This window comes from Marmota marmota, unplaced genomic scaffold (assembly GCF_001458135.2).
Source record: "Marmota marmota marmota unplaced genomic scaffold, marMar, whole genome shotgun sequence".
Taxonomy (NCBI): Eukaryota; Metazoa; Chordata; class Mammalia; order Rodentia; family Sciuridae; genus Marmota; species Marmota marmota.
The window spans coordinates 4,319,949-4,331,389 of record NW_026000075.1 but is presented as its reverse complement, the minus strand read 5'-3'; the positions used below and the strand labels follow the sequence as shown (position 1 = coordinate 4,331,389).

The following is an 11,441-nucleotide window of genomic DNA, read 5'->3' as shown; positions in this document are numbered from 1 at the left end:
AGAATTAGAATGGCAGCATTTCGTTCCCTTTGCCTGGTGACCAAAGCAACGGGTGAGACCTGACCGGCCCTCCCAAGCCCCGTCTCAATCCTGTTGCCACTGCCTATGAAGGCTCGGTTGGTATTTACCTCCACAGTATTCAGCAGGACCCGGACCGAGAAGCAGTTTCCGTGGGTTCTTTAGCCCTGGGCCAGAGCAGTTCCGGGAGCCGGAATTCGTCCGCTCCGTGCTCGGTGTATGTTCTTATAGGAGCAGGCTCCAATAAGCAGTTTCCACGGGTTCTTTAGCACTGAGCCTGAGTAATTTGTCTGCGAGACGCAGGCAAATGGCAGCCTGAAATTACCTGTTCTATGGCTGAATGAGCTGCGATCAGTCAAAAACAGGGATGGTGACGTCAGCTCTCCAAGATGGTGGCCGCTGGCTTCCTCTGTGGTCTGACCGGTGTGGAGAACCGAATTGGACCGCTTCCTTCCCCCGTCTCAAACCCAGAATTCAGCACTGAGCACGGTGATTGCACAGCTGGCAGAAGCCCGCAGAATCCGCAGCGCTGTATCTTTGCGTTGCTATCTCGTCGTTTCCCAGCGCGCGCCGCAGACTCTAGCCGCGGGGCGATTTGCTGAATAAGCAGCGTGACCCTCCGTGCAGACAAATCTCTCGCGTTTGAGCCCCCGTAGCTGATCCTCGTGTGATGTAAATCCTTCCTCTAGGTTTTGGAGCACCCCAATTTTGCTGGAAATTCCTAACAAGATAGCTTTTAGCCGTTCTAACTCGTCATTCTCCCGCACACTGACGCGGTACACGGGGGTGATGCACTCCCTTCGCCGCCATCTTCCCTCTCCATTCTAATTCTTCTATTTAAGTATTTCTATGTAAAAAGTAAAATTGTAGTTGTTTTAAAGTCTGTTTTGATGATTCCAATATCTGAAGTCCCTATGTAATCATTCTATTTTTTTCTTCTTTTTATGTTTTTATGTTGTCTTGTGCTTTCTAGATATTTTTGTTTGTTTGTTGGAGATCATATTTTTAAAATTATTTACAAAAATAAGTTTAAGCATGGGACAATGTCATGATGTCATTTTTTCCAAAAAATATTTTCATTTGTTTCTGGGAGGCCCCTGGAGACACCAATCCTTTAGGACCACTGCATTCTAACTTCATAAATTGAGATATTCAAATCTAAGCTGCAGTCCCTGTGAGGACCTATGTACTTCAGGTTGAAGTTGCTCCTAGGCTTGCACCTAGGATGCAGCCTTGCAGAGACCTAACCCCAAAGTGAACAGGGGGATCCTGCAGTTCCCCACCTGATAGGCCTTCAATAATAATTCCTACCCAGAGCTCTGCAAGGATCTCAAAAGTGCTATTTAGGATTTTAGACACTCAGTCACTTTTCATAATTAGCAAACACTCCTGAAGGAAAGACACCAGACACTCAACCTGCTTTCCCAGCCCAGAAGTTCTTTATTCTCTGCAGAGTCTCTCCTTTTAATCAGAAATATACATTCTGAAAATGCAGTTATCTTCATGTCACAAAGTCATTTAACCATCTTTGTGCAACATGAAGAATGTTTAGGATATTTCTGGCAAAAAAATTTAAATAAATAAAAATATTCTCAATGTCAACCTCCTCTTTCTGTTACCTTCCTGCAACCTGACCAGAAATGGTCTTTTCCCCAGTTACAAAGAAATGGGTACAGCCGTGTGTGTGTGTGTGTGTGTGTGTGTGTGTGTGTGCGCATGTATTTGTGTGTTGTATCTTGTTTGTGGTGTCAAGGATCAAACCCAGAGCCTCATGCTTGCATGCTAATCAGGCACCCTACCACTGAGCTACATCCCTAGCCTCTGAACTCAGTTATTGAGATACATAAGGAACTACTGGCAAGGTTTGACCTGAGCCACCAGGAGGCAAAATGATTCAATTAAGCTGTCTGTATCTTTGTAGAAAGATATTCAAAAGGATTTTAATTTTAAATTTTCACACTCTCATATTTTTTCTTTGCCTTTAAACTCTGTGCCCAGCCTCTTGTCAACATTACAACGAAAGCTGCTTAAGCTGATAAGCTGGCATGCTCTTATGGAGCCATTGGCTGACTAATGGTCTCTGGGAGCTGCAGTGGGCTCAAGGGCCTCTGCCTCCCTTGGCCACAAGGCTGTCACTAGAATCATAAACATTAGCTGAGTATTAATTCACTGTGATTGTTGCTTATGAATTCCTCCCTTCTGATCTTCTTTGGGAGTTTAACTTCTTTTGCTCAGCAGGGATTCTCAAAAAATGCCCATCTGTTTTAAGGGTGGATTCAAAATGCAGTATGGTGTAAAACATGAAAATATAACCTTTTTTGGTTATTTTATAATACCATGTATGATATTTTATATAACTGTCATAGGGAAGATAGCTATTTTAGTGGGTAGTGGGGGATAAGTTTCATATATTAGCCAGTTATTTATGACTCCAAACAGCATCACCCCTCATATTCTTACCCATTTTAAAGTTTTAATAGCTTCTCTAAATTCAGAGACTGTACATATCCAAAGCTTCTCAACTCAGCACTATAGACTTTTAGGGTAGGATAATTCCTTGTTTTCAGTGAGGGTGAAGTAGGAACCTGCCCAGTACATTGTCAGATGTGTAGCAGCATCTCTAGCCTCAATCCACTAGGTGATGAGCCTCCCCAGGCTAGTTGTGACAACTAGAAATGTTTCCAGACAGTGGTAGAATCATTGCTTACATTTTATTTAACTTTGTCTTTGGATGCTATGAAATCCTGAAATTGTATGCAAAGCTCCTTAGTTCTGATGCACAATATTGCTAGGATATGGAATAAAGAAAATAAAGTTGAGAATCTAAATGGAAAATAAGAGACCCAGCATTTATTAAGTGCCCACTGTGTATTATGTACCCAGCACTATGCTGAAAATCTTACTAAGAACATCTCATTTACTTCTCCTAAAATAATAATAGCCAAATTTTATCATGAGCTTACAATGTGCCAGGCACTGTGAATTGCTAAATATTTTACACAAACTAACTTATTTAATTGTAGCAACAATCACACATGTTAGGCACCACTGTTACCCCTACTTTACAGTAATGATGCTGGGTTTAGAAAATGAATTTCCCCAGTTATGCACTTAACAATTAACTAGGTCTGAATTAAAACTCTGTCTCTTTACTTCATCACACTGTCTCCTACAGAGAAAAAAATTCAGAGAATCCTCTTGAGAGAATAAAGAGTTCTGAAAATCCAAATTCTATGAAATATTTATCCTTCTGTTGGCGTATTTTGGTGAGTAGGTGAGACTCTACATCATTCCATCGTGTTCCAAGAGGTTCATAGGATCAGGTAAAAGACCTTAAGCAAAGAATCAAATTATGTGTAGATAATTCTGTGGCTCCACAGGGAAATCATGTTGTGTATTCAGTTGTGTAGCCAGTGTAATATAATATATGATACAGACAGAAGCTATTCTGAAAATGGTAAAAAAAAAAAAAAAAAAAAAAAAAAAGTTGAGAAATATTCCCTAAAATTTGATCTTTTTTTTTTTTTTTTTTAATTTGGTCTTTGACATCACCATAATTAGCCTGCTAAATGTATTATATTGTTGCTGAAATTGCTAGGGACCACTGTTTTGGTCAGCTTTTTCACTGCTGTGACCAAAAGACCTGAACAGAACAATTTTAGAGGAAGAAAAGTTTAATCAGGGGCTCATGGTTTCAGAGGTCTCAATCCATTGACAGCTGGCTCTGTTCCTCAGCTCAGAGTGAGGCAGGACATCATGGCAGAAGAGTGTGGTGGAGGGAAGCAGCTCACATGATGCTCAGAAAGCAGAGAGGGGTCTCCACTTGCCAGATACAAATATATACCCCAAAGCCATGCCTCAAAGCCCACCTCCTCCATTCACACCCTACCCACCTCAGTTACCACTCAGTTAATTCTTATCAGGGGATTAATTGCCTGATGGGTTAAGACTCTTATAACCCAATCATGTCTCCTTGAACCTTCTTGCATTGTCTCACACTTGAGCTTTTGTCTCACATCCAAACCATAACAACCACAGATTCAGAGATACTTCTGTGATTGACAAAGTTAGTCACTATTCACCAAAACTGAATTCTGAGACAGCTGAAGCCACTTCCATGCAGAAATGAAAGGAAGGGTGTGCTATAAGAAGCTTCCATAAACCTATGTTTCTGAGCATGGAGAAGAAACTATTTCTTCCCAATACCAAGAAGACCATGGAAAAGGGTCAAGGTTTAGATGAGATATCTGACTCACCATGAATTGCAGACTCTGTTACATAGGCTACTCCAGATATTGAATAATTCCAAGGCTCTAGACAGCTTCTCTCTCATTTCTGCATCTTTTAAGCGAGTTCTCTACTCCAAATTAAATAGAAGTGCCATAATAGATGTAAAGAACTTTGGGAAAATATAGGAAAGGAAAAAATGACCTTACATAGCAGAGCATGAATTCTGTTTTCCATTTCTCTACCAAACACTTCCAACAGTCCCACTTGCCAAAATCAAGCAAATACTTCAAGTGCAAACTAATCAGGTCTAAACTAGTGGGGGGGGGATAAGGATTCACTATTTTAAAAGTGATAAAGAGCTGGAAGTCTCATAAGAGGAAAGAAAAATAAAGTCCAAAATTGCCTTCTCAACATTTGTTCATCACTAATGTTCAAAGAACTCTGAAGTTCAAAATATACCTGTGGGCCAGAGTAACCCAAGGCTACCAGCTGCTGAGCTCATTTTTTGAATATAGGATTATGTCTTATTAATTTGAATATAGGATTATATCTATAGCATAGAACACAAAGTCTGGCAAATTGTATATGCTTCATGAATATTTATATTGTTTAAGTACACTAGAAAAAATTCCATCTGACTTTGGAATGAAAAGTACATATTATTTACATGATCATTTTTATTTGTTTGTTTAACTTAGGACATTATGAACTAGGATGCCCTAACTACTGGTTAGGGCAAATTACAAATCTGTAATCTACTCTGAGGTGATAGGCTTTGATGAAGGCATTTTTAGATACATTCCTGTTCCATCTCATCACCCCACCTTTATTGGGGTCTCATTGCTTATGATTTTGATGCCTATATTTAGCATGGTAAAAGACACATTGGCACAATATTTACTATCACTCAATAAATATTGATTGGTTTTCATTAAACTTCTGACCCATTTCTGAAATAACACACTTTCTTTTTTATAAAGAAGCCAATGAAAGACAAACCCCTCCCTTGAGGGGTCCTGAGAAATTGATAATTCCCTTCTTCCTGACAGTGAGGTTATTCAGCCAGATCCAGCTCCCACTGCTCCCTCCCCTCCTGGAATCTTTTATCTTTGGGATGAAGGCATGTCACTCTGCTTCACACATGCCCAGTGAAGCGTGTTTATAAGAAAACCCCAACAGGTAGTTTGCCAAAACTTCTGTCCATCATGAGAGAGAGAAAAAAAAAAAACTCTGTGGATGTAAAAGATTCTGGAAGTGAAACTAAGAAAAGGAAATTTTCAGTCATTTTTCCAAAGAACTGAAAAGAAAATATAATTGCTCAGTCTTCACTGACCACAGAAGACTCTTAAAACCCAATAACAGGTTTTCATAACTAGGATAGGAAAGGCCATGCCAGGGGACATCTATATGGCTTTCAATACCAAAATAAGTTTCTGTCTTTCAAGTATCTAAGAGATTGGGGAAAAGAAGTAAGTTTTGATTAACAAAACTCAAGATTAAGAAAAGAGATGTGAATTAAATCTTCTGCTGAATGTCTGCTTCAGAGGTTTGATAAGTTTATATGTTACGTGTTAAGGCACAAAAGAAATAATTACCTATGACCAGGGTGAAAATATTAATGTACATGTGTATGTAAAATAATTACTAATATGTTCCTTTCTGTTACATATCATATAACAGTGTAAAAGTTAAACCTTTCCATTCTCATATCTTCCAATAAATGAAAAGGTTTAAAATGCTAAGGTCTTCATCTTTTCAACCTACATTACATTTTCCACCTGTGTTAATCAATGACATTTGTTAAAATATATCCCATATGTTCTAGACCAACCACATGATAGTATCTTCCTAACATTTGATGAAATCATAAGACAACTAAAGCTTTACACCCAGTTCCTACAGGCCTCAGGAAGATAGTTTAATCCAAAGAAACAGAAAACTAGAATCCTAAGGTAGAATTCTATGTTTTGCAAATATAACAGGACAAAAGGGGGACACGAAACAAGAGCCACTGAACAGAGCTGTCCCCATGAAGATTGTACAGCTAGTAATTTTTCCCTCTCAGAGGTTTCATAACTTAGAACATGCCACTTGATTGAAGATTTTTAGAAGATTGTGTGAACATGTATGATATTCCAAGAGAAAATGTAATAATAAAAATTTATGGAGGCTTTATAGCATATTTATCATTTAATGCTCACAGATTCTCTGCCAGGAAATCTCTAGCAACCCCAAGATATACATGAAATTGGTTCTGAGGGGCGATACAACTTGATAACAGTAACCTAGTAACCAAATCTCCTAAACACAAGTCAAGATGTTTTTACATTGCCTCATACATTCATTATCACAAATGAAATCAATAAGAAAAAGAAATGGATGATTGAAATATGGTAGAATTTTCATGGGTAGTTAATGGTCTAGCAGAAGCCAATTTGTGTGTGAGTTGAAAAGGGGCAGGTAAGAAGTCAGGAAGAGCTAAAAACATCAGGGTAGAGGGTCCTTTCTCCAAGCACCTGCCTGCTGCACATATATGTGCCACTGGCCCTGAGGACCCAAGTCAGGTCTTGTTTGGAATAGCCAGCCCACATACACACACATTTCAGATTCTGACATCTTTAAACTTTAATAAGCAGCTCCTGTATTACAACCTTGCTAGATAGTCTCAATGGTAGTTTATATCTTGTTTTATTTGGAAGAATCTCACCTAGTGACAAAGTTATTGCCATTTGGCAGAAAAATGTTTCTTTAAAAATTTTTTTTCTTAAGCCGAATCAATTCATGAGAGCATAAGAAAAGGGGAAAAACACTCTATTTTTAATAGAATGCCATTTTTATTGAAATCAATTCAATAACTCAGTACTGTTAAGCCACTGAAACTACTACTATAAACTATATTGGCACAAAATATACAGGGAACTGATGCATTTATAATCTAAATTGGCTCACTTTGAATTCAGTCATAAATGGCTTTTTGTACTTGTTCTGTTTTTTCTTAATACTCTTCTTCAAAAAAATATTTTTAAAACTAAATACATGATCTGGGAAGTTGGAATAACAGAAAGCAGTACCCACCCCCCTTAAGTGCCTGAGAGTCTTTTGATCCAGAGGCATCCACCTAGTAGAGCATTTGCTTCCTGGCAGTCACAGGCTAATTGCCAGCTTAGTTATAAGTCACTGTGAACTTCTGGTTTCTTGAGGATACTTTCAGCCTCTTCATGCTGTGTTAATACCAGCACTCTGCTGTACTCACAGGGATGTGTATACTCACACTTATTCTTCACCGGTTAAATTTCAAGGTGTCAGCCAAACCTGGCTACAAGAACACCACATTAAGCATGGTTTATAATAATGCTGACATGCCATGCTCCATTTTTAACTAATCAAAGAAAGTTCCCACTGTTTATAGTCAATCCAATGACTACAGCCCAGCCAACAAAGTAAAATGCCTGTGTACCAACGAACAAAGTCGGGAGGAAGAGTAATTCAAATATACTCCATTAACAGAAACTCATTTCATTTCGTTTTCATTTCTTTTATATTTTCTTCCTGTGAAATGTATAGGTCTATTCTGAAATTCAAGAATCTCACCCCAAATCTCATATCAAAGTACATCAAAATTTACCCATAGCCTACCTCATCCGTGTCTCTGAATACAGGAGTGTAAGTTGTGCACGGCACAACACTGAGGATACCAGTCTCACTGTTAGTTAAGGAGGTGAATATTTATGGTCACCATTAATAAATGGGTGGTTTTCATAAAGTCAGTTTATTCTGATAATTTTCCGACTGAAACAACAGTGTTTTGAAAATGAGGCATAGTTTTCTAAAATACTATATTTTAGCGGTGATTCTGTCAGAAATCACTTTAGTTCAGAAAGTCAGTTAGATTAATCATTTGATAATATATATCACAAGAAACGAGAATCTTTTCCTGTGGAGAGGGTCTTAGCATTGAGGGGGAGAAGAGTTAACCAAGGAGGCTTGTATCTCCCAGAAGAGTGGCCTACATCACCTTTTCCCCAACTTTTTAAAAAACTGTCATCATTTACATCAGTTTTGTCACTGCATACGTACAGACCAAAGAAAGCAGGTCACAGAGATTTCATGTCCTTAGAGATCACGTTAAATCAGGGAAATGTATTCAAATAACATATAATTCAAAAAACTACAAGAAAGTTATTTAATTCCATATGTATCCAGAGAAGAAAGAGGAGAAGGGGAAGGAGAGGAAGAGGGGACAGAGAGGAAGAGACACAAATGGAAAAGATGGAAGGGAGAATTCTGCAGAATAAGAGAAAAGAGAGAGGTGTAGAAGGGGTCGCAGGAGGAGTAAGAGAGGAGAAAAGATCAAAGGAAAGACACAGTGAGTTCTCAAATTAGGAATGGTTGAAAGATAAACTGGGTTGGGTCTGCTTTGGGAAAAGTGTCTTTGTCAAACTTTGGGCCTGAGATGGTAACCAGTGACCAAAGTGACTTAGCAGAACCAAATGAAGCCATGCCAAAACAAAAGAACAAACTACATCAGACATTGGTACAATTGATGAGCAGACAAATCCAGAAAAGTTTACACTCTTAATTCCAAGGAGAAGGATGTTCAATAGGGAATAATTACAACCCAGCACACTTCGTTATGGGGAAGAGCCTAGTTGGAGTCATTTTCTTTGTGTGTGTGTGTGTGTGTGGTATGTGATATGGAATGATTAAAGCAAGCTAATGAACACTTCCCTGATTTTTACTTTAATTGATACTTTAATAATGCATGGGTGGGTTATCAAGGAACACCTTAAGCAATGTGTAGGGATTCTGTAGGTTTCTAGAAGAACCAGTCTGAATACAAATAGAATAACCACAGTGGTCATTTCACTGATAAATTAAGTTGGTCGCTGTACTCTACCCCTCCCACTGTCTGTCTGTCTCCCCCACACACACACACACACACACATACACACACATCTTGGTATAACGGTTTATCTCATTCTCTACAGTGCTCCTACATACCTAAGTGTGAAAAAAGCTTTGAAGAGTCCATGTCCCTGGTGAATGTCGTCATGGAAAACTTCAGGAAGTACCAACACTTCTCCTGCTATTTTGACCCGGAAGGAAACCAGAAGAACGTCATCCTAACCAAACTCTACAGTTCCAACGTGCTGTTCCACTCACTCTTCTGGCCCACGTGTATGATGGCCGGGGGCGTGGTGATCGTGGCCATGGTGAAACTCACACAGTACCTCTCCCTGCTCTGTGAGAGGATCCAGCGGATCAATAGATAAAAGCAAACATGGATGAAATTGTTTTCTTTAAAGCTCAAATACTGTTTTCTTTCATTCTTCACCAAAGAACCTTAAGTTTGTAATGTGCAGTCTGTTATGAGTTCCTTAATATATTATTATATGTAGAGCAATAATGCAAAAGCTGTTCTATATGCAAACATGATGTCTTTATTATTCAGGAGAAGAAATACTGTTTTGTGTTGGTCAGTTCTTTTCATAATCTTGTTTTGTTGCTGGAACTAGTGTGTCCTTCCTTCCTTCCGCCAAAATAGGGCTCAGATATTTATTTGCCAACCTATATGGAGGAATGTAGCAACATCAATGTGCTAAGGTCTGCGTTCTGAGGTATCAGATCTCTTAAAGACAAGATTTTTCATCATTTATTGTTTACTAAAGCTAGAGCCAAAAATATTTTTTCCCTTTCTTAATCAAAATTGAGCCCTGTAGCAAGTGAAGGGACCAGATTTTCTAGTTAAAGGGTGTTAAGCATTTTTCTTGTCTTTTTATCATGTGACTAAAAAAGAAGGGAAACCTAGCCAGTTACTTTTCTTTCATCACTTTTTATTTACAGCTTTAGATTTTTTAAACTGATTTCCAAAAAATAAAAATAAAAAAATAAGCTTTTTTCATTAGCCAGTTCTGTAGTTACTTCCTATGAGTCCAATAGAAAATTAAGAGCCCTTTTCCATTTAAGACCCACTACTGTGTGAAGAGATGATATTGACAAAGGATTCATTACCTTTGGACTTAGTGAATGTTGGTAGATATTCCAGTACAATGCAGGAACGTCTGTGGTAGGAATGTATTTGTGTGAAAATCTTTATTCCATCTCATCTGAACTGTTCAATGGTACAAATTAAGATGAAACTTGCTGGTAAAGACTGGTAGACTGATTTTAATGGGTAAATCTACTGTGGTAAATTAACATGTTGGAATTGTTCTTTGGGAATTTATTATTAAGTTAAGGAATGTGTACTCTGTCCTCTAACAAGTGTTCTCTGTCAGAACTTTAAAGATATGTACACAGAATATCTGTCTCCTTTACATGTTTTATTTTTCTATTTATAATTCCCCCTTTTTGTTGTTATATTTTATACACAGAATAGACCTTTTTCTTAACACACATTTGAACTGAATAACAGATTTAAAGGAAGCCTTTCTTCACGTTGCTATTTACTTATTGTATTGGGGGTGGGGGAATGAGGGATTGGTTTTAAATAAAAAACATTCCATCTTTTATTTAATATCACTATCAAAAGGAGAAGACAAACATCTATCTTTCTCATCTATATTTAAGTACCTTTTTGTAATGTAGTATCAAAGTTTTTTAGGTATTGCAAAATTTTACAAATCACTTGTGGAATGAATGGCAAAAATAATCTGATGATGTGAAAATTATTCTGCAATATTGTAATTCATAGTTTGACTTTTCATAAGCAAATAAATCCCTAGGGTGTGATCAGGACTTCAGATGTGTAATTAAAGTTTTTTTCAAAAAAATTCATTAATCACAAGAATTGAATACTTCTTGCATTCTGAGCTGGCAAATCCGTGGTAGTCCAAAAATTTGTAATTCTAGATATTTTAAGATATTAAAAAGTTTTCTTTTTTTAACACACAAACACATACACACAATATTTTAAACATTTGAAAAACTCTTTATTCCTACTCTACTTTAAAAACTTAATTGTGAAGATAATAGGAAAATCTTTGGGTCAATGAGGCTGAAAATTTATAATCTTTAGTGTTCCTTGGGCTTCCCTTCAAGAGATCCAAAGGGTGAAATATGTGTGAGTGAAATTGTTGGGATTTTAAAAAAATTTTCCTCTGAATTTTTATTAAAATTCCCAACTGACATTTTACATATAGGAATCTCAAAATAATGACACCAAACAGATACTAACTGTACCTTCTTGAATC

General features: G+C 37.6%; 1 protein-coding gene across 2 annotated transcripts in view; it reads left to right on the top strand.

Moving 5' to 3' along the window:
- Nucleotides 1-10,986, top strand: part of Kcnmb2 (potassium calcium-activated channel subfamily M regulatory beta subunit 2) — a 243,803-nt gene extending 232,817 nt beyond the window's left edge. For both annotated transcript variants that reach the window (XM_015494247.2, XM_048814254.1), the window contains exon 5: nucleotides 9,237-10,986. In XM_015494247.2, coding sequence (XP_015349733.1) covers nucleotides 9,237-9,521 — 285 coding nt within the window. In that variant the 3' untranslated portion in view covers nucleotides 9,522-10,986. The remainder of the gene's footprint in view (nucleotides 1-9,236) is intronic.
- The last annotated feature ends 455 nt before the right edge of the window (nucleotides 10,987-11,441 follow it).